This window comes from Bolinopsis microptera, chromosome 6, assembly GCF_026151205.1.
Source record: "Bolinopsis microptera isolate Bmic1 chromosome 6, MBARI_Bmic_1.0, whole genome shotgun sequence".
Lineage (NCBI taxonomy): Eukaryota > Metazoa > Ctenophora > Tentaculata > Lobata > Bolinopsidae > Bolinopsis > Bolinopsis microptera.
The window spans coordinates 435,013-459,476 of record NC_087077.1 but is presented as its reverse complement, the minus strand read 5'-3'; the positions used below and the strand labels follow the sequence as shown (position 1 = coordinate 459,476).

The 24,464-nt window shown below is 39.9% G+C and overlaps 2 protein-coding genes across 3 annotated transcripts in view; both read left to right on the top strand.

The window, feature by feature from the left end:
• Positions 1-24,464, top strand: part of LOC134816556 (mediator of RNA polymerase II transcription subunit 14-like) — a 51,792-nt gene that overhangs the window by 21,594 nt on the left and 5,734 nt on the right. For both annotated transcript variants that reach the window (XM_063825451.1, XM_063825450.1), the window contains exons 14-20: positions 7-129; positions 1,076-1,333; positions 1,500-1,693; positions 8,471-8,632; positions 8,775-8,908; positions 9,078-9,203; positions 10,011-10,166. In XM_063825451.1, coding sequence (XP_063681521.1) covers positions 7-129; positions 1,076-1,333; positions 1,500-1,693; positions 8,471-8,632; positions 8,775-8,908; positions 9,078-9,203; positions 10,011-10,166 — 1,153 coding nt within the window. The remainder of the gene's footprint in view (positions 1-6; positions 130-1,075; positions 1,334-1,499; positions 1,694-8,470; positions 8,633-8,774; positions 8,909-9,077; positions 9,204-10,010; positions 10,167-24,464) is intronic.
• Positions 16,092-18,226, top strand: LOC134817061 (uncharacterized). Its single transcript, XM_063826151.1, has 2 exons — positions 16,092-17,754; positions 17,987-18,226. Exon 1 carries the CDS (start codon positions 16,139-16,141, stop codon positions 17,675-17,677), a length of 1,539 nt encoding a protein of 512 aa, XP_063682221.1. The 5' UTR covers positions 16,092-16,138; the 3' UTR covers positions 17,678-17,754; positions 17,987-18,226.

Below are 24,464 nucleotides of genomic sequence, written 5' to 3'. Positions count from 1 at the left end.
CGCCAGGACTTGACAGTATACGTCCATTGTGTGAGCCCGGCTGTTATAAAATATTCCCTTGTGTTCGACACGAAACACAAGATTCTCCCCCCTAACACATGTGGCGTGGTTCAGACCTTCTACTCTAACGTAAGCGTTTCTTTATTTCTTTATTCCTCTATAATGTGGAAGTTTTCGTTCTCTTCTATTTCGTAATAGTCCTCACGGTGCTGAGGCATCATGCGCCGCTCAAAGTTAACTACCTTACTCGGGATTATTATGACCGGGATAAAGTGGTGGGTTTAGGGTAATTTCGCCATATTTTTCCCGAACCACATTTTCACCGGTCGTTAATAAACCCGCCTACTCAGCTTTTAGGGTTCCCAAGGGGTATGGGTGCTCATATTTTAATCGTTGTCTTATATTCACTAAAGAAGACTATTGGGACACTTGTTGTAGGTTTTTCGACTTCATTTGGCTAAAATTGCAATAAATTCACCTTTTTGCCCAATTCTTGTCATATATCCTTATTGTCAAATTTGATTTAAATAGGCCAATTTTTAATTTCTTAGGTATTGACTATCTCTACATAATGAAATAGGACTCAAAGTAAAAGTAACAGTTAAATTAAAACTTGAATTAATTAAAACTGATGAAAGGGATGATCCAGATGAAGATAACGAAGATGATTACAACTTATTGGAAGACTAAACAGCTCTCCCTTTATCTTAATATCGATCTGGTTGTTACGCTTCAAATGTTAAAAATTATTTTCCATCTAGTTTGATTAACCACGAGTCATTATTTCTGTCTACTTTCAACAATTATTGATAATTCGACTTGTTTCACAAGTTTTAGCAATGCGAAAATTTCTAAACTTGCTTATCTCTAATAAGGAAATTTACATCTGAGACAAAATTTTTGAATCTAAAATTGGGGTTGGACACCGGTAAAATGGCGACCGGGAAAATGTGGTGGGTTTTGAGCAATTTCGCCATATTTTTCCCGAACCATATTTTAACCGGTCGTTAATAAACCCGTCGTAATAATCCCGAGTAAGGTATCTCACAGTTTCACTAACTTCTCCTCCCCACAGAGCTTGAAACTAGTAGTGGAGAACTTCTCCTTAAAATGGAAGGAAATCCACTTCCTGTTTACCCTGCTGTACAACTTCCAATGCCTGAACAACACCTCTCTCGGCTACATTAAACAGTACAACTTCCACTATATGATCCTGGGCTACTCAGTGGAGGGGGTAGAGTATGAGTGTTACATTAACCTCAGACAAACCAAGTACCGACTCGTGTTCTATCAGTCCAGATCAGGCAGGCCTAATCCCCACGCGCTCATAAAGGTGGGTTTCCATTTCGTTGTGTAAATTGGTTTCTGTCATGTAGGAATCGTTAATCGGAGGATGCTCGGTTATTGCGATCTTTTAAGTACAAGTAGAAGCTCGCATCATATTATAGTATTATTATAGAAATATTAAAATATGTTAGAACAATGGCTCGTATTTTCAGGAGCACCTTGAACACGAACTAGGAACACATCAGAGTATCTTCAAGCTACTTCACACCTTACAACGCACTGCGCACCTCTGCTCTGTTGTGTACAGCCTCCCCAAGCTCAAGGTTTCCTACTGGGGCCTGGACAAGGCGAGCAGCAACTGCAGGAGTCCCTGGTCCTACTTCACACACTCCGCTAATACTTTTAGGTGCGTTGTACTGACCAGTAAACGACCGGGGGTAGGATTTGGCCGGGGCCGGGAATGTCCAAATTTTGCCGGGGCCGGGAATTGGCCGTTCTGGAATTTGGCCGGGGCCGTGAATATAATAAATTAATTCAATTTAAGGATTTAGGTGGAATATCGTAATTGTAAAAACTATCAGAGGTTACAAAAACAAAGGATTGCTCTTGAAAGTTGGCACTCTGGACATCATCCTTTCAAAATTGAAAATCCATTTTAAGATTTATATGAAAGTTTTAGGCCGATTTCGATCAAAAATTCCCGGCCAAATTCCCGGCAAAAATTGAAAATCGGCCGGGGCCGGGAAGAAATAGCTCCCCCGTGCCGGGATTTCACGGCGCTGGTAATCCCGGTCGATTACTGGTACTGACCAGTGATATCATGTGATATGATGTGTGCTGCTGTGCTAAAGTTTACAAACCTAACTCTGTATGTAGTGGTTTAATAGAATTGAATTGACAACAAGGGTTCGAATGAACTTAACCGCCCAAATTAAATTGAATAATATACAACTATACAAGAGATCATCCAAAAATCAATCTGTAAAAAATTGGTGAACTTGGTACACCTCTGAACCTTGTTTATAGCTTCAGTAGCAAATCTCTCAAACTATGCCATTCCGTGTCCCACACTAGCAAACTTTACACTAGTCTTCAGCCTCCTCCTCAGCACCTCTTCACTTGAATATCTCCCCAACTTGAGAACTTTAAAGCACGTGTGTGCACGTGGCAGGTACTCGTCACCCTCGTCCACCACCTCCACTACCAGGGGTTGTTTAAACGCGGCAAAGCCCCCGTACGGAACGCGCGGAAATGCTGTCCAGAAGAGGAGAAGTTTCTGGCGCTCATTCTGTGGCATCTTGCAAACTAACTCCCAGAACCATTCCACCACCTGAGAGAGTATCGAAGTTCTTCCTTTAACAGAAACGAATTGCACGAATTGTAATTCCTTTGAATTGTTTGTCATTATAAAATATAGATTTACCGCGGCTGTTTGCATTCCCCAAACTTCGCGGTAAATCGGGGTTCATGCACAGCACAAGTGGATGTCATTTTAGTCAACTATGTTATTATCATATCGTTATCAATACTATTAAACCCCCAAATTGTAGTCACTTAATTTTACCTGGCAGGACTCGTACTCGGTGTACAACTTCCAGTTGTCGTGACAAATGTCGGTAAGCCCACACAGGAGCAACTCTAGCTCATCCGCTTTAAAGAACCTGATACTTGCTTTGGGAATTATGCTGTAGAATCCCATCACGAAGCTGTCTATTTGGGCTTTGATTGATTCTGTCATGATGTAGGTCGAGTATAGTTCCACGTACCGAGCCTTGTTCTCCTGAAACATGTGTGCTGTCTGTAATCTCTATATAGCGCTTTCACCTCTGTTCTCAAATTTTGTAATTTGCTTTAAATAAAGTTTGATGTTGATATTGTACCGACCTCTGTGACTGGTATATTGGCACCGTCTTCTATCAAATTATAAGTCGTCAATTCTCCAGTTAGAAGATCAGCCTCGTCTTTAGCAAAAGTCAGATCCCAATTCGTCACATCTTCCTTCAGAATGGTCCCCATGTGCCTCACCTGATATAATGACCGGTAATGAGCGCTTCGCAAACACACAAGGATAATGGATATATCTTGTGTTCTTGGCTAGTATATATGAAACATTTGACACGGAGTTGTGGAGTGAGCTATGTGCCTCGCCGGGCTAAAGTAGTGGATGTCCTTGCTGTACGGCAAGTTAAACAAGGAACTGAAACTACTAGGTTCCGTACAGGCTCAACTCTACACCCATGTCAATATGTTCATATGCAAGCCTCTTGATTATATAATATGAAGCAGATTTATAATTATTGTTTAAGAGGATCAGTGTTGACTGTTGAAGGATAAAGTCTAACTGCTGGATTTTTCTATAGTCTTCTTATAAATGATAGCACTTCGTTAATTCTGATAGTGTTTCATAAAAATTGAAAACGAAAGGAATCTTCAAAATAACCTGTTCTTCAGGCAAGTCTTTGTAACTGAGAGGGAAATCAAGAATGTGTTTGTAGAAGGAGTTGGTAAAGTGCACATTTATTGTATTTCCATGTAATAAACTGAAGCCTATCACCTGAAATTAAATCTCATGGAAAGTTTTTCTTGTAAAATGTGCATACACTCATTGACTGATGACTCATTAGTGTGACTCATTTAATAACTTATCCCTAATGACTCATGATTATTAGAGATAATTAATGATAGCACGTAACAAATACAAAATATAAATTAACACCGGACAATTCTTTGGTAATAACCTTTCCCGCCACATGGAAGAACTCCGTAAACTTGTCCCCGTATATATCTTCGGCTATCATGCTGGGCTGGAAGTTGAGTCCTCCATTCTTCGTTGTAAACAAACCATTCCTGAAAGCTTTCTGTTATACTTGGCTTATAGTAAACTTTTAACTCTGACACAAATACAAAATATAAATTAACACCGGACAATTCTTTGGTAATAACCTTTCCCGCCACATGGAAGAACTCCGTAAACTCTGACACGCGATTGCTTTTGTGTATGTCCAATGTCGCTAACAGAATTGGCCAAATATGGTATTTTGGTTGTATTGCTCTTACAAAACGATATGTTTATTGTATACCTAAAATCTAGAATATATTCGATGAGTTCGTTGATCCATTCTCGTCTGATCCCTATGCCTTGTCCATCTTCTCCCATGAACGTTACTGACAAATTAAATAGGTCCTCCGGGTTGGTCATGTTCATAACCTACCAGTTTTCAATTGTTACAGATGGAAGATAGTTAACAGATCAAGAGGAACGAACGTTCGCGTTGTTGAGGCACATCAATTTGGATCTCAAAACAATATCATTTAATAATATGGCTAATACATACCTTGTCACAGCTACTCTTGAATATCTGAAACCGGTCTACTTCCAGCTTAACCATGTTGTGTGGTTCATTCTCTTCATCGTACCTGTACAAGGACATTAGACACAAGTACTAGAACTTACTTTGAGTTGTTGCTACCTTTTCAGTGTCTCACTGTTACTAGGTGTTACTAGGTGTTACTAGGTGTTACTAGGTGTTGTTCGTGAAGTCCATTTAATTTTTAATAACGCTCAGCACTTAGTTATCAGAGGTCTTATAAATGCCAAAAATTCCAACGTTTATTAATTTCCTCAGTTGATTCCCCTACCTGTGCGTCCCTCTGATAGTTTTGTAGAACAAATTCTTCCTTGCGTCCAGATCACAGTTGTATAAAGTCTCGTTTATAAAGTCATTCAACTCGGGTAACCTAGCCAGTGCTCCAAGGAAACAAAGCAAATCTTGCAGTGTTGCTGGGTCCTGTTAATGTTATGAAGATTGTAAGTTAACAAAATAAGATGTGATAATGACTAATGAGCACCTAGAAAATATGCGAAAAAGAGTCACATTTTTAGACAAAGGTTTTGTTAAACGTAGAGAATTTCTCCATACTTGTTTGAGAACGAGTCTGATTTCTTCTTTGTAGGAAGAGATAGTGATACAGAACCCCTGTTCCTCTGTAGTGTCCTTAGTCCACAAGTGATAACAATCCAATAGGAAACACTTGGCTTCGTCACTCAGACTCTTTATACTCGTTTCTTTTTTCTGAAGCTTCTCCCAGATGTCATCCATTGCATGCCAGGCTGCAAGATAACTGAAAGAAGACGTTATTATCCACAAAACTGATCTATCAAAATGATGCTTGATACTGCGTTATTGATTTCTGATATCGGTATTTTAAACGTGAGCTGGATTCTGGAGTTTGGCATATCTACTATTGTACATATTTACCTGGGAGATTTTTTAGCTGATGGCTTCTTTGTACTCAAAAAGAAGTGAGGATTTTTCCACAGCTGAGAAAAGTATCCTGGGAAGCTTGCTTTCTTCTGTTTGACGTATTCGGGAATCGTTGCGCGTCTTTTCTTAAAATCTATTGCGTGATAACAATACGTCAGCCATTCTATAAACCGCTTTATTTTACCCCTTATCTCTGACGACGTCACGCTGTTACAGTCACTTTCGTTTTTTAACGCTGCAGACCTCCCAGCCAGTATGAGTCTGAGTTCCTCTTTCATCCTTCCCTCCATTTCACGCCTTAACTCGATGGAAGTGTTGTAGTTGTCCTCGAGGAGCCTACCTAAAACACTTCTCACATAATCATCAGTTTCTTTGGTAAAGGGAAGATTGAATATTATATTGCTAAATGCTGTGATGTACCTGAAAGAAAATACCATTACAAGTGAAAGTGAGAGCGAAAGTGATTGGATATGTGAATCTTGAAGCTCTTTGTCATAAAAGGCTCTTATAAGAACCTGAATATTGATCTTGAAAATGTACCTGAGATCCTCTCCTAACAGGTAGCAGATACACTGGGTTGATTGTCGGGATATCAGCCCAACAACCATTGCTTTACAGTTCTCTGTATCGAACATAAACTGAGCTCCTTCTCTTCGTAATAACTCTATTGCCTGTGGGTTTAAATTGAGTTTCGTTTTTCGTTTTTTGTATGAAAATTGAGATGAATCATGTTTGATTCTGTTGAAAACAGTGGCACAAAAAATAGTCAATACTGAAAATAAAAGCCTCTGTATGACCTGAATGTTACTTGAGAGAATGGCTAAGAATAGCGGAGTTCTTCCTTTTCCATCAGCCACATCTACATCTGCTCCCAGTTCAACTAATAGTTCTAGTACATCAGTATTCCCTGGCAGAAGGAGAAATGAAAGTCATTTATTCATGCTACTAGCACTATTGGTTCTGGTTCACAACCAATGAAGCACTGCTGCGGCTGTTAGAGATAAAGATAAAATAAGAGATAAGATATAAGGTATAGAGATAAAGGTAATTACCATGTTGACTGGCCAGATGTATAGGCTCCACCTCCCCCACCGCCTGTACCCTACAATATTGCCTCAAATCAATCCTAGTTGCTATATACCGTAGGAACAAGATATCACCAGCAATCGAGCAGTAATGTACCACTGACTGTCCTTGTGCAGTCAAGATATCAGGTCGTGCTCCGTGGTCTATCAATGTCTCCGCTACTTTGCTGCCTGGTTAATGGCTGTATTAATGGTTACATGGTTACCTGGTTATCTGGTTACCTGGTTACCTGGTTACCTGGTTACCTGGTTACCTGGTTACCTGGTTACATGGTTACCTGGTTACCTGGTTACCTGGTTACCTGGTTACCTGGTTACCGTGGTCTATCAATGTCTCCGCTACTTTGCTGCCTGGTTAATGAGCTGTATTACTGGATAATTGCATAACTTTGTTTCGTCTCATAAATGCCTCGCTTTATTTTGTTGAGCCCTAAAAATTAAGACTACCTTTAATCCGGCAGGCTAGTGTAAGAGGAGTGTAGCCCTCTTCGTCTTGATCGTTTATCAGACCCTTCCAGCACTCCATCTTCAACATCGCTTTAACAGCAACTGTGCTCCTGGAAGAATAAAATCTGCCCTTAATCTCCTTTGATTATTTCTATAAAATATAAATGTGGTTACCCGATTTTAGCAGTTCCAACTATCTCACTCATAAACATCTTAAATTCAGAGGCTAGGGTGTCATGATCAACTGGCCAATCGTGATCGTTGCTAATATGCGGCTACTTGTCCTCAATGGTTAGTAACCATTAGTAACCATTAGTAACCGTAGGTAACCTGAACATGCTAGCATAATGCAGCAGAGTCCTCCCTTTATCCATCCTCCCTGTCATCACGTGCACCTGCTGTTGTTCTAGAATCTTCTGCAGCTTCTGTACCGTGGTCTTCGTTTCCGCTTCCGTCAGCATTTTCAGCAGCTCGTACAAAGTCAGATGCAGATGTTCGTCTTCCATTTTAAATTCTTCTGCTTCTTCTGCTTCTATTATTACTTTTATTGTTTGTTGTGACGATCATGTATCAGGGTGACAGACTTTGTTCTCAGTATATGTTGAACGTTAGTAAAGAGTATTAACTAGCCAACGCAAACAAAACAACATTGCAACTAATAGATGATAATTATCACCTGGCGGCTGGCATGTTAATTAATGATGTTTGTTTATAAAATTACTCACCAAACATCCTCTAGTATATAACAATTACTGTAGTATATAAGTTTATCAACTGTTGAACAAGTAACAAGACGTCATGAATGTATAATGTATAATGTATAATGTATAATGTATAATGTATATTACTAGATTTCTCTGTATTATATGCTGTTATTAAATAATTGATCCATCGTTCAATGTGGTCTACAAAAATGTCGATGTAGATTAGAATAATAATAATATTTCCACATCAATCAGATGAGATGGGTAGTTTAAAGTTCTTTTAAAGAACTAGATTTTAAAATTTGAGATACTTCAACGAAAGCAAAATCGGCAGAATCGATTCAAAATTGTCTCACGACCTTAAAGTTGAAATGGTCCAATCTACTTTTCTCAGCTTAATTGACTATTATAATTTTGTCTTTGGCAAACTAATTGAAAAGATTGTTCAGAAATTGCAAGAGATAAATAACAATGCTCTTTTATTGAGATTTATCCATGGATTATATGTGTAAGTGAGGAGAGATTCTGTGTAACCATACTTACCAGATAATTAACGGATCAAATTTAAGATATCTCTGTTAATATTTAAAAATACAAGATTTATGCCCTAAATTTAAACAACACTGTTTTATTCATGATCCCTCTTGAAGATGTTGTGTGTTTGAATTCCTACAATTCTCAGGATCCAGTACAGAAACAGTCCGAACAGCATGGCAGTAGACATCACATGTTACACAGCTGACTCATATTGCATCAGAGACGCCGCTGCAGCTGGGGCAACCAGGGTCGCTAAATATAGCCCCATACATCTGCTGGGGAAAATACTGGAATTAATCGCTAAACGGTTCGTGAAAGTTGGAGGAATTGGTTTTAGGAATTGGTGTCTGAAAATAAGCATTTGTTTTTAGCATACATCTCTCATAAAATCAGTTTCAAAACTGATTTTCACAGTCTGGATTCTAAAGTCTCACTTTTAAAAATGATAGGATTGATGGAGCTACAGTTGAAGTGCTGGCAGTGCCAGCTTACTCTACCGATACTAATTCGAGATACGTTGCTGCCTCCCCCCAGCCAGCAACACCTGGCTACAATAGTGGTAGTACTCAGCCGACCACCCCCGGTACCTTCACTTTCATCTCGTATCCTACAACTATTGCTTTATTTTGAATTCTCCGTTTTCTTTGTTGATGCTGCTTATGACTTGCCAAAATGAACCGTAATTGACTTTTCATTTGCCATTGTTGTTTAGCTCTGTTGTTAAGCTTAACATGACGTTCTCATTTTGTCAGGTTTTCCCGGTACTCCAGGTTACAGCCAGCAACCTAACACACCCAGCTACCACAACCCTTCCCCCGCTAACAAACCACAACCTTCACCTCAGAACCCCTTCGTCCAACCTCAGCCTTCACCTATGGGTAGATCCTTGCTTATTGAGACTTATTTTTTCCCGATCCATGACTCAAAGTGCACAAAAGAGTCAAGGACAAGGGTTAGCGATCGAGGTTTTTTTTCGATATTGCAGCTTTGCGACCGTGCGAGCGAGCGTACGTGCCTGCGCTCCAATATGTCGCCCACGTTAGCCACGTTAGCCTGCGCAAAGTTATTTTGCGAGATATTCTGAATTAAATAATTGTTGTCGCGCGGCACTGAACTGACCAAGTAAATTGTTAATTTCACCATGATATGTACGTATCCCACTAGGCACTTATTGATAGCATATTGTTATTATTGTTAGTGTTACTATTTTGCACAGATCCTTGTCAGGTTGCATAAACAATAGTCAAACAATAAACATACTAGTTACACGATTTTCAAATTCAATTTGGAATTAACTGGGCGGCGCTCGGCCTGTCACTCCGCGCGCTTTATCTGCATGCTATAAACAGCAAAGACTGGGGCCCCAGGTTATATTGAATATAATAAAATAAGTCATCACGGATCGGGAAATTTAGCGGCCATCCACAAAAGAAAAGCGGCCGCATTTCTTGTTACAATATGCATATTGTATCATCGCCTCCTATTCATATTGATTTTATGCTTACTGTGGTAATCACTATGGTAATCACTATGGTAATCACTATGGTAATCACTATTGTAATCACTATGGTAATCACTATGGTAATCACTATTGTAATCACTATGGTAATCACTATGGTAATCACTATGGTAATCACTATGGTAATCACTATGGTAATGGTTAATGTAACCTCCTCTTCCTCCAGGTGCACCCTCTCCCGCTATAATGTCACTGATGTCGCCCCAGACTCCACAATACATGCCACCCTCTCCAGCAGCAGTGCCCAGTCCCTCCATGCAGCCCTCACCAGGCTCCGCCCAGCACCTTCTGGGCAGTCCAAACTACCGTGCTGCCAATACTAGTGAGTACATATATTACACAAACTACCGTGCTGCCAATACTAGTGAGTACATATATTACACAAACTACCGTGCTGCCAATACTAGTGAGTACATATATTACACAAACTACCGTGCTGCCAATACTAGTGAGTACTTATATTACCCAAACTACCGTGCTGCCAATACTAGTGAGTACATATATTACACAAACTACCGTGCTGCCAATACTAGTGAGTACATATATTACACAAACTACCGTGCTGCCAATACCAGTGAGTACTTATATTACCCAAACTACCGTGCTGCCAATACTAGTGAGTACTTATATTACCCAAACTACCGTGCTGCCAATACTAGTGAGTACATATATTACACAAACTACCGTGCTGCCAATACTAGTGAATACTTATATTACCCAAACTACCGTGCTGCCAATACTAGTGAGTACTTATATTACCCAAACTACCGTGCTGCCAATACTAGTGAGTACATATATTACACAAACTACCGTGCTGCCAATACTAGTGAGTACTTATATTACCCAAACTACCGTGCTGCCAATACTAGTGAGTACATATATTACACAAACTACCGTGCTGCCAATACCAGTGAGTACTTATATTACCCAAACTACCGTGCTGCCAATACTAGTGAGTACTTATATTACCCAAACTACCGTGCTGCCAATACTAGTGAGTACATATATTACACAAACTACCGTGCTGCCAATACTAGTGAGTACATATATTACCCAAACTACCGTGCTGCCAATACTAGTGAGTACATATATTACACAAACTACCGTGCTGCCAATACTAGTGAGTACATATATTACACAAACTACCGTGCTGCCAATACTAGTGAGTACATATATTACACAAACTACCGTGCTGCCAATACCAGTGAGTACTTATATTACCCAAACTACCGTGCTGCCAATACTAGTGAGTACTTATATTACCCAAACTACCGTGCTGCCAATACTAGTGACTACATATATTACACAAACTACCGTGCTGCCAATACTAGTGAGTACTTATATTACCCAAACTACCGTGCTGCCAATACTAGTGAGTACTTATATTACACAAACTACCGTGCTGCCAATACTAGTGAGTACATATATTACACAAACTACCGTGCTGCCAATACTAGTGAGTACTTATATTACCCAAACTACCGTGCTGCCAATACTAGTGAGTACATATATTACACAAACTACCGTGCTGCCAATACCAGTGAGTACTTATATTACCCAAACTACCGTGCTGCCAATACTAGTGAGTACTTATATTACCCAAACTACCGTGCTGCCAATACTAGTGAGTACATATATTACACAAACTACCGTGCTGCCAATACTAGTGAGTACTTATATTACCCAAACTACCGTGCTGCCAATACTAGTGAGTACATATATTACACAAACTACCGTGCTGCCAATACTAGTGAGTACTTATATTACCCAAACTACCGTGCTGCCAATACTAGTGAGTACATATATTACACAAACTACCGTGCTGCCAATACTAGTGAGTACTTATATTACCCAAACTACCGTGCTGCCAATACTAGTGAGTATTTATATTACACAAACATGCGAATAAAATTAGAAATCGGTCCAGCTGCTATATATAACAAATTAATGAAAAGTTGGTAAGGTCCTAGGTATCCTTTTGTCCCTGGTACCGGTGCAATTTCATTTGAGTTACTCTCGTTTTAAGGCGTTTCTTTTGATTTTTAATCGGAATAGTCTAGAAGAAGAAAAAAGTGCACGGATTTCCGGTAATAATCGTCCTCTGCTGTGGTCCAGACCAGAAGATCATAATATTGTTTTTTCATTTTCTGTGGCTCACTCGCCCACAAAAGCACATTCAGAAAGGCGGAAAATTTGGATTTTGGAGGACATTTTTGTGCCGAAGAGAAAATTTTTAGAAGACCTGACTTTTTATCTTCTTAGAGATGTCTAGTTGCAATGAACAAATTATAAATTCGACAGAAAGTATCATATCGCCATATATTATCACAGCTCCTTGTCCTTAATTGTTATAGAATAGGCTTTGACGGTAAGATACGAATTACTCAATCCGTATATAAATACTTGCCTATCTCAAAAATGGCTAATTTTTAAGGGACTATTAAATCGCGAAAATTATAAATATTCTGTTCCACCATTGTTTCTGTTAGATTCAACTTTATACATATTAATTTTCGAACACGAATGACAGCTTGCTATTTTATAGTTATTTCCGCTGCTATACATCTATTAATAGATTTAAGTTATTAGATCCCTTAAGGTATAAAAACTTCTCACCCCTATTAGAAACCACTCCGGTAAAGTGAACTTCATATTTCACTCCTTTCAAAATCATATTTATATATCAGTCTGATTTGTGGCACTGTGAACTAAATTGATGATAACTTTCGTTTCATGCTGCAGCGACTGACATCTTTACATTTACGACGTGACTCGTGACGTCACAGTGACGTCACAGTTTCACACTACACAGCTCAGTACACTAAGTTATGTCTCAAAACTTCTTTGCAGTGACGTCACGTGTACCGACGTCACGTGTCTAGCGTGACGTCACGTGTACCGACGTCACGCTACCGACTCATCAGTTACCACGTTGGTCACCATGACACCACCTTGCCTAATATACATTAATAAGAAACGTGGGCCACACTGGACAGCTGATTATGACCCAGTGCGAGCTTGCAGGTAGGCAGGCAGGCGAGCTTGTCTCGACCTAGTTTGCTGACAGCTTAATTAATCACTTATTAAATTTGTTATTCACCTCTACTTTTATATAATGTTTTACTTTTATATAACATACTTTAATATATACTTTTTATATATTGCTTTTACAAGTCATGTAGCAGGCCAGGCACTGATACAGCGAGCTGTGCAATATGTATTCGTAGCTCTGCACTGTATTTTGTGTTAGTCATTTCCCTACATGTCATTTACTTGACATATGTTTTGATTTCACCACTTAAAGTCTTAGTTAGCCGCATGTTATTAAAATAACACCAGCTCACACTATTGTGTAGTTACAACTTTCAGCACACTTAATATATCCTAAAGAGAAGTGGTTACCAACCACTGTTTCAGCCTTTTAACTGCTCATGGTGGGCGGTGGGGGGACCAAAATCTTAAACTTTTTATAATGTAGTGCTCACTGTGCGCCACACTCACCGCACTTAACAGTCATACGTTAAGAAAAGTTGAATGCCCCCCCCCCCCCCCCCCCCGCTTCCTACACCCCCCCCCCCCCCCCCCCCCCCCCCCCCCCGCTTCCTACACCCCCCCCCCCCCCCCCGCTTCCTACACCCCTGGGTGGCAGGTCATCCTGTAAAAAAGCAAAAGTGTACTTCCTCAGTTTAAAATTAAAATGTCGTTTATATCATGATCATTCTTTCCTTGCTTTTAAGGTTTAATTATTCCTTAGTATATTGAAAGCAGCCAGCTACTCAATGGTATCAATTCTGGGAGGGGGAGCAACCATATTAAAGTATATCCCGGGGTCAAATCGCAAATAAACCTACATTTTAATATACTTAAATGTACCTAAAATTAGCCTTGCCGTATTCTTCGTTTAGATTGGCAAGATAAGCCTGTTTTTTGGTCTCCTGAATTCGTATATGAATTGGTCTCCTGAATTCGTATATGAATTTCAATATTTTTGAATGAGACTAACTTTATATGAAAGTTAAGCCTAAACTAAACATTGCTTGTGATATAGCTCAATATCTGTTGAAAAGTGGCAAAAATACCACCAAAAATTAACAAAATTGCCTATATTATCTCGGTGCGTAATATTCCCCATATTCGCGAAAGCGATTTCATTAACATTTTCGGAATCGATATAAATAATAGGTATATTGAAGTATATTAAAGTATATCCCCGGGGGTCAAATCAGCAAAAAACCTACCCTAGTCGGTCTTATTTGGTCCTTTTCGGGCCAAAGAACCATATTTATAACTTTATAACATTCCATATTTATAACAGCCCATATTTATAACAGTCCATATTTGTACCCCCCAAAATTTAACCCCCCCGAGTCAAATTTTGGTGTTCCTTTTGGTATATACCCTACCTTAGTCAGTTGAAAGTCTGATAGCATATGTTCTGTTTGATTTGACCAAACTAATGCCTTTCATTGCTTTATAATATGCTTAACGTTTCTTTCATTCACGTCCAGAAGTATGCTTACGTTATTGTTTGCTGAATTGAAGCTAGTTCTAGTTCAAAAAGTCCGATTTGTCGACTATTCCCCCATCCTTTCAATTTGAGGGGTTAACTAGGAACAATTTCAATTTAAATTTCAGATCAGCAACTTCAGATGAATAATACAAGTTCAGTAGCAGCTGTTTCTATCGCATTTTGTGATAAACATTGATTTAATTGAGAACTTTAACACCTGATAGGGATCGGAAATCTAATGAAAAAATATTAAATTTGGTGTGAAAGCGGCAATGTGGTTATACGAAAAAAATTTGATCAATATTTTCGATTTTCGATTTTTCACGAAAGGAAAGTCGCAGTTAAAATTGTGGGGGGTCAAATTTGGTTCTTTTCGGGCCAAAGAACCATATTTATAACAGTGCATATTTTTAACACCCATAATTTTCTCCCACATAATATTACCGACTAAGGTACATTTTAATATACTTAAATATGGTTAAACTACCTTGCTGGAACTGCCTATAGACGATGTTTTGACCTATTGTTAGAAAGCAAGCACTTTACTACCTTAGACAATATAATATGTTGCAATATAATTCGTTTATAGTTTGTAAGTGCCCTGTTCGTGGGAGCCGGAAGTCTGGTCGACCTTTAGAAGCTGATATATGAGTTTTTCTGTAGAACGCACTATATTAATATAGGTGTGGTCAAATAAGCATCCGTGATTTTCGGGCCATTTTCTCGAACCGCTCGCGCTCGTACAGCTTACCAGCTAATTAGGCTACAACTACAAGGCTTGTGCAGGTGGAACCAGAGCAATGACAAGATTAAACATTGAAATCTTTGCTATGTCTTTACTCAACAAATATCAGCTGGATTGTTTACAAGTTCTATAGTCGGGAATTTGATCTCGCACTTTCTCGAACAGCTAGAACATGTCAACGACTTTCCTTTAACTTCTGTCTACTTTCCGTAATTTTAATATCGTTTGAAACTCCAACATACTATCCCAGCAACGTCACGTGTTTCCTCCCGGTCCCGTTTCACAATTAACAAAAAGTTGAAGCAGCTTGTTGTGTCATCACTTTAACACTCGTAGTACCACTATATAATGTTGTACTCCAAAGTGTACTATGTACCCAAAGTATTTCAACAGTTTTGTGCTTCAACTAGTACACACTGTTATAACATAGAGCGTAACCCGGCGCTTCTAATTTGTACATCCCTCATTTGGCTCAACCGAAGCTTTGCAGTTTCTTAACTGAAAGAATGTTTTCAAGTTTTATTATTTTATCGTTTGTTTGCCTTCCATTTGAAAGCACCATCTGATAAATCAGATACGCAAACTGCATTCTAGTACGCCCTATTGTTCGAGATAGATCCCGCGAGAGCATATATACAATACCCATTTCGCGGTATGTTTTAAATACTACATAAATATTAGCATGATATTATTCCGTCATCTTACTTGCTATTTAGCTTTGATAAATTGAACACCACCGACTGTTTAGTGTTTTTTTCTGCTGTTTGCTTTTAATAAATAGATCTTCCGCGGAACGTTTAGTGTTTTGCTTACTTACGTCTGTTACCATAGTTACACTTCTAGTTACCATGGTTACACTACTAGTTACACTACTAGTTACACTACTAGTTACCTTACTTACGCTTCGTGTTTAATAAGTGTATCTTCGCCTAATATCTAGTGTTTTGTTTATTTACTTTTTATAACTTGATGCTCACCAACCGTTTTTGCTAAGGGAAAGTGCAATCGTGACTCACCCCCATTCCCATGACTTGTTGTCATGATCTGGTTACCGACGGAGATACTGGAGGAGATCCTATGTAACCTTGACTACTACACTCTCAAACAATGTTGTTTAGTAAACAGGGACTGGTACCACGTGATCATTTCTCTGAGCAGTGTTTGGTTGGAGATGTGTCATCAGAACAGCATAACACTCAGCGGAAGTGAAAATCTCAGACATGGTTGCCAGGTAACGTCGCCAGGACGCGTGACGTCACCACAGCACGTGACGTCACCACAGCACGTGCTCAACTCAGCTGAATTCTACCACAAAAAGATCAGACTCATGACAACGCGATGCAAGGAATTCAACATGAAAGGTTACTCATTTGACGAAGAGGTAGAACCCCTGGACGTTAGATTTATGTCTTGTAACAGCCAAGACATTGTAATGGTGTTGGGAGGAAACGAGATTATTTGTATAGATAACATCTCGTGGAACACTGTACTGAGAGGGTATCTCAGACATTCTGACGAAGTGGTATTCCTGGAATGCAGTGATTCTTTTATAGTTGTTGGACATATCAGCGGTTGTGTAACTGTTTACGTGATGACGTCACGTGATAATCCCATGACGTCACGTGACTGTAAATCTTTAGAGATCACGTGTGGCTTCCGAGCTAGACTCAGTGGAGTGAAGTGTGTTAAGATAGATGACAGCAGCAGGACTATCGCCATGATATGTGACAGTGTTCTGACTGTTTACCGTGATGGGGTTATCCTGCACGATATCAGTCCCACTATAAGTGACGTCGCTTGTTTCAGCTGGTCCAAGCTCCTCTGGGATGGTAAAACACCTAAAGATGGCATTTATCAAAACCTCCTCCAGTTTATGTCTAGGGATCAGATTGTTGCTGTGTCCCCCAAGAAGCTTTACGTCTTCACTATCGCTGATCTGTTAACAGTAAAGACAGTTGATATTCACCATGACCACGCTGAATGCCAGAAGTGTTATTTCTGGCCAAGTGTGGTGGTATCAGACAAATATATCTGCTGTAGGACATCCTGCTCTGTCAGACTTTATCACAAACAAACGAACAAAGTATCAGCTCCTGTTCTATATAAGGTGTTTGACAAACTGTACTCCCCCAACGAGAGACTCATCTTCCCTCGTGATAGGGTGAATTTAGTTGGGATAGGTTCCAAGTTCTTAGTCACAGTTGATACTCACGTCTTTCCTAGAATCCTTATATTTGATGTGGAAACAGGATCTCTCATCACAACCGTTGGTAACGATAGGAACGAATGTGAGTTCCAAATCCCGATCTACCATGGTATTTATCACATGTCCTACTTTGTCGCCGTACCCTTCCGGTCGTGGTTAAATGGGGATTTCGGAGATGTGTCAAGACCCTGCCTCATAACGTACAAACACAAAGACTATCTGAGTGACACTGCTGTGTGGCTGTTCCAACTAGAGAAGTTCAGGGTTAGAGCAAGAGGTGACAGACACCACGAGTATTTCAGGCAGTGCTCTAAGATAACCACCTCCTTGGAGGTGAGGCAGACACCACGAGTATTTCAGGCAGTGCTCTAAGATAACCACCTCATTGGAGGTGAGGCAGACACCACGAGTATTTCAGGCAGTGCTCTAAGATAACCACCTCCTTGGAGGTGAGACAGACACCACGAGTATTTCAGGCAGTGCTCTAAGATAACCACCTCATTGGAGGTGAGGCAGACACCACGAGTATTTCAGGCAGTGCTCTAAGATAACCACCTCATTGGAGGTGAGGCAGACACCACGAGTATTTCAGGCAGTGCTCTAAGATAACCACCTCCTTGGAGGTGAGACAGACACCACGAGTATTTCAGGCAGTGCTCTAAGATAACCACCTCCTTGGAGGTGAGACAGAAGTTGGGAAGTGCTGAGAATATAGTTCCGGTTCAGGTCGGGTGATTACTGACTTGTACTACTTGTAACACTATTATTTACTTGTAAATCTCAGTTACTGAAAGCAAGCATATATGCTTGTTAAAACACCTTGCTTATTACAATTGAACGTATATATTTTGATTATGTGTATGTAATTTTCCCAAGCTGATTTGTTGAATAATCAAAATTAAACGTTAACTTTAGTTGTGTTATTAAGTGGTTTTCATCAAATTGTAAGATAAATGATTTCAGAGGCAACATTTATGTATTAAGTGCGGTGGGTGCAGATTCGCTCTAGTTACCTCACAGGCACGTAGACAGGGGGGGGCTAGGGGGGCGGCAGCCCTCCCGGAAAAAATCGAACCACAGAAAAAAGATAAGCCCCGTAGTCCCCATGGTCGCCTGGTAACTGGGCTGTGTTTATGACTGCAGTCAGTCAAAGATTTGAACTGTGGATTAGTAAATATCTGTCATAAAATCCAAGCAAACATTCTAGAAGACTTCTATAAATAGTCAATAGTGTCCCCTAGACCGTCTTAATCTTAAGACGATGAGGCCTGAGTAAGTCGTAAATTCTGATTGGAGAATGCAGATTGCTGTGTTGTGAAGTTACCAAATTTACGTGAGTACTTGATTCTTTTCAATCCCAGTTTATTGCTGTCCTACAAATTTCTTTAATGCCAAATGTCGTCTAAAACACCCTGTTTCGCAAAAAATTTTTTTTGCCACAGCTTGCTCGCTTTGCTCCCTGCGCAGGTGGATTGGACGCGTCGGCTCGCTTCGCTCGCCGACAGCCCCCCTCAAAGAAAAATCCTGGCTACGTCCCTGTTACCTCATACCGCACTTTTCTGCACCGTCGGCCGTTGTTTATATTCGTTCTATCAGATTTGTGTACTTCAACTTAGTATGAAGTATCGTTGTAACAGAGGAATTTAATTCTTCCTTTGAATCAATCAAGCTAGATGATTTGTTGTAAATTCTGAGATCAATATCAATTTACAGGCTATCGTCAAACATGTTGCAAGGCGTCATCTTCAGTGACATAAGCCTACAAATTGTAAAAAGTTAGTAAAACCCAAAATTCCTTTAAAAATCTGAACACTCTTAAAACGGTTATATAATTAAAATTAAGATGTTAGGAGTAAGGGAAGGCCAAAAGGATTTATAGTGTTTATTCCCAAAGGTTTTAAAGTCTTGAGTTGTTGAATATATTTATGTTCACGAACTTCTAAAGTTTTAGGACCAGAATTATCAATAATTGACACATTAAAAATATTGTTAAAATCTTCCCTTTGTCTAAAACCATGATCCAACAAATGTAAGCCCAAACTATATTCATCACTTGTTTCATCTACCTTATCATCATTTAAAAGTTTATAATATTTGACCCTATGTTCTCCAGTCCTAACCCGTAGAGAGCGAGTAGTGCGACCGACGTAAGCCTTTCCACAGAAACTACATTGGAACAGATAAATGATGTTGTAACTCAGGCAGTTTCCAGGGGAAGCTTTAACCTTCTTGCCGTTCACTTTGAATTCATGGCTGCCTTTGACAAGTTCGCAGCATTTGCATCTTGGCATATGGCATTTGCTGGTTGGACCATCGTTGTATACACGTCATAGTGTGTTGGAATGTTATATAATTGTAGAGTTGTTAATATTAAGTTATAATATTGAATACTCTACCAGCTCAACTAGCCATCCTACCCATCTAATTGTAAAACCTTCTATGAGGATAATTTTAGGTTTATATATCTTGTCAGAAACTCAGTGTAAGGCATTACACCTAATAATATATATATAAGACACCTTGTAAATTAATTAGCGTGTTATTCAACAACTATACTGTTGAATAATCCAACCTGAGAGTACTTTAAGCTTTATAGGCTGCAAATGACGACAGCAAGGAGATTAACAAACTCATGCTGGATAGACAGATTTGGAAAAAAACTATCTCTGTTCGGACGTTGAAGCCGCCCTAACTCGAAGTCGAAGGCTGCAAATTCAGCGAATTTTTCAGCTTAATTGCAGTGTTTTTGCCTCCAAATTTGTCGCACAGGTTTGGGCAAATCGCACTATTCACATGTTACCTCCGAACAATTTATCTTAAATTTGTGAATTAAATTCATTGATTGCTTTAGTTAATGTATGTATAAAAATAATTGTATCGACCGTTGATATCGACATCTTGCCTTTTAAATGTTTAACTGCAGAAATTTCTTGCATATTAAATTAAACAAAGAATATTTAATCAAACGAAAAGCTTCCAAATGCAACTTGATTTGCAAACCCCCTTCCTCTTTGTCACTATAACCAGATATTGAAGCCAGAACTGAATTCAGCCAAATATTTGATCGGTTCCTAAAAACTAGTGAAATTGAGTAAAATTTGAATAACAAAACTGTTGAATTGGTATTATTCTCGAGGGCCAATGAGCCACCCCCACCATCCCCCGACCCCCCCCCCCCCCCCCCCCCCCCCCCCCCCCCCCTCCGTAAAATATTTATTCTATTTTGAGAATCCGGATGCAAATACATCATCTTCCGGATGCAAATACATCATCTTTCGCCGCGAATTCGCCGCGAATTTTCCTAGTTTTCCTAGTTGTCCTAGTTTTCCTAGTTGTCGCGGCGCCGCGATTTTTGGTCTAAATAATCGCGATTTTCTTTGGTCCTTGAAATGCACCAACCATTACATTCTACACGGCTTCATTGTCCAGGATTGCCACAGATAATCAATCCACCATCTAGGCCTTATATCTGGCTCGCCTGTCTTTAAATGGAGCGCCCTGTCAAGCTTCTTAGCAGAACCACGTACAGGACGGCGTGACAAGAAAGCTTAATTCACTCATCACTGCACACACAGTTGTTGCTATCGCCTCACACTGATACATGTACTGTATAGCTTCTCCTTGACAATAAGCACCCAACAAATTCACCCAATCACCCTGTGCTTCACTCACGAAGACCTATAAGTCTATAAGATATGACAACTGGTATAGTAGCAGCTGTTATTTAGGTAAAGGATTGATTTCCAAATCTTAACGGTTTACTTTTATTCACACCTGAAGCGGGTCGTCCACGTCACGTGACATTAACAGTCCTGGTACAGGGGTCGTCCACGTCACGTGACATTAACAGTCCTGGTACAGGCGGAAACTCTTTGACACACCTGAAGCGGGTCGTCCACGTCACGTGACATTAACAGTCCTGGTACAGGCGGAAACTCTTTGTCCACGTCACGTGACATTAACAGTCCTGGTACAGGCGGAAACTCTTTGTCCACGTCACGTGACATTAACAGTCCTGGTACAGGCGGAAACTCTTTGACACACCTGAAGCGGGTCGTCCACGTCACGTGACATTAACAGTCCTGGTACAGGCGGAAACTCTTTGTCCACGTCACGTGACATTAACAGTCCTGGTACAGGCGGAAACTCTTTGACACACCTGAAGCGGGTCGTCCACGTCACGTGACATTAACAGTCCTGGTACAGGCGGAAACTCTTTGTCCACGTCACGTGACATTAACAGTCCTGGTACAGGCGGAAACTCTTTGTCCACGTCACGTGACATTAACAGTCCTGGTACAGGCGGAAACTCTTTGACACACCTGAAGCGGGTCGTCCACGTCACGTGACATTAACAGTCCTGGTACAGGCGGAAACTCTTTGTCCACGTCACGTGACATTAACAGTCCTGGTACAGGCGGAAACTCTTTGACACACCTGAAGCGGGTCGTCCACGTCACGTGACATTAACAGTCCTGGTACAGGCGGAAACTCTTTGACACACCTGAAGCGGGTCGTCCACGTCACGTGACATTAACAGTCCTGGCCGAATGGAGGACAAGCTTGTTACACCTCATGTACCTTGTTACATTATCACATAATCATTAATCAGTGTCACGTGATAACTGAAGCGACTATTTAAAGCAACTGAAGTTCCAGAAAATAGCAGAGTTTAGCCGCGTAATCTCGAGTGAGAACGGCAAGCTCTCACTCCATTGACGGTCATGACCATAATTAGGATTGCTATATATTATACATAATCTCTTGTAGTAAATATTAATCATGAAATAGGCTCCTCTCTAGCATATTGATGAGGTTAGCTCGAAACCCGAGACCAGAGTCATGTATAGTAACCGTGGTTATAGTTGTTTAAATATTAACCGTGGTCTTTAACAGTGTAGAGTTTGAGTAAAAGGACACCAAATTTCTCTGGTGAGTAGATATTTTAAACATTCTGATAATTGCAGTTACACTCTTACAATACACGGCTTTAGGAGAATCACATCATGATACCTATAGTGCTGATCAAAGTCAGAATAATAATATCTTTTATAATCAGTTGCTCTTACGTTGTTGGGGAGCGTTCACATATTACGTCTACAAGTTTTTGGCCATGTTTGCAGGTAACTTTGCTGACGTCAGCAAGGCCTGTAAACATTAGCTCTTTTCGATATCATAATTGCATTTTGTTGTCCCGCACCCAAGTTTCTGTTTGTGTTTGTGTATCCTAATTAGTAGTACTAAATTGTTTGTTTGGGGACCGGTTTTTGGTTTACAAAATCATATGATACAAAACAATATAATTTTATTTAATTAAGTGAAAAATCGTTTATTCTTTTTTTTATAAAACCAAAAACTTTAAAATTAAAACTTGAATATCGTGATTTATTTATTAAAAACATAGTGAAAAATAATTTGATTACATAGTGAAAAATAATTTGATTGATTAAAACTCGAGTGGCTGTGTGCTAATTATTTGCCCATGGAACAGGTTACCCGTATAATTTTATTTCGCAAATAAAATGTGTGTACATTTTTTATGCAAACTAAGATCATAAATGCTGCAATCTGCATATTAAAAAAGGAAATAAAACTTTATTTTTTTCCCAAAGAGACGAAGGCGAATGAAATTATAAAATATAATGTTTAAATCTTGATAATAAGTTTATCACTTACTGATTCCTTTCCTGTTTCCAAATATAGAATCATTACCCCTTCTGTACCTTACTGCAGGTTATCGGAGTGCTTTAATTCATTTTTGTTTTGTATTTGCATAAATTGAACCTTAATACTTTATTATAATATTTGTTAACAGTATGTTGGGATTTGCTATCCTCGCCACATTACTGACCCTAACTGAGTCATGTCAAGAGATCCGAGTCAAAGCGGAGGATGGGGGCGTAGTACTCGGACGCAGCTTGGAGTTTAGTATTCCCCTGGACTTCCACATAGCAACGGAGCCTGCTGGTACTAAACATGAAGCCCACCCACTTCCCAACTGTCCTGGTGCTCCTTTTTCTTTTACTAACCGCTACAAACAGATCGTTATCCTGGGGAGATTTAATGGCGACTGGTGCAATACTACATGCGACGGGATAAATGAAGCAGGACTCTCAGCCAATGTTCTCCTTTTCAAAGATAATGCTGAGTACATAGACCCTTCTGATATCTCTGGTGCCGCATGTGATAATGCCATTCCACAGACCTTGATCCCTGCATACATCCTGGCTACCTACGAAACGGTCAAACAAATCAAGGATGATCTGGAGAGTGGCAAGTTTCCAGCTGTGTGGGCTGGAGACGAGTTTGGGGCAGTGTTGCCAATACACTTCAATATAAACGACAAAACCGGGGCAGGATTAGTGCTGGAACATGTTAAAGGAGAGGGAGTGAAGTGGTATGACAATACAGTCGGGGTACTGACAAACTCCCCAACCTACTCCTGGCACATGAACAATCTTAGGAACTATCCTCACTTCCAGAGGAATGACAAAGGAAGAGAAGGGTTCAAATACTCTTCCGAGGGAGAGGTCTACTCGTATGGCCCACAATGGACCGGATCTGGAATGTTGGGACTACCTGGGGATTACACTTCACCTTCCCGCTTTGTTAAGGCTGCTACTCTTCTCGCCCTGGCTCCAAAACCTGCCACTACTAACGAGGCTATAGTCCAGGTTTTCCATCATATGGCCGCGGCTGATATTCCCTATGGAGTTGTGGAGACTGGCCTACTGGGTCGACCATCCTTCAACTGGTGGACTCTTGTTAAAGATTTGGAGCGGAGATGTGTCTACTACAGGGCTTACACTGACTTGTCAGTGAAGAAACTGTGTTTGGATGATATTTCTGGTGTGAAATCTGCTGTGAAGATGGAGGGGAGGTTTGAGGATGGGTTCAGGGACATTTCAGGAGAGTTGAAGGATTTTAACACTGTTTTACTTGATAGACATTCCGAGCTGTAAACAATAAACAGTCGTTTGAGAGAGTCAAGAAATTACTATAGAGTATAATTAAACTTAAAGTTTGATTTCTCATTTTCTCGAAAATGATGTTAAATATTCTTTAATACTTTATCACACTCTTGATTAAGTAGTGCCAAATTAAATGTAATCTTGATCTTGTACTATTTTATTTTCTAAAACCCTTTTCATCGAGGAAG

Bases quoted from the DNA above. Each gene is read 5' to 3' on its own strand.
- LOC134817061 (XM_063826151.1), top strand. From the start codon at position 16,139: ATGATCTGGTTACCGACGGAGATACTGGAGGAGATCCTATGTAACCTT.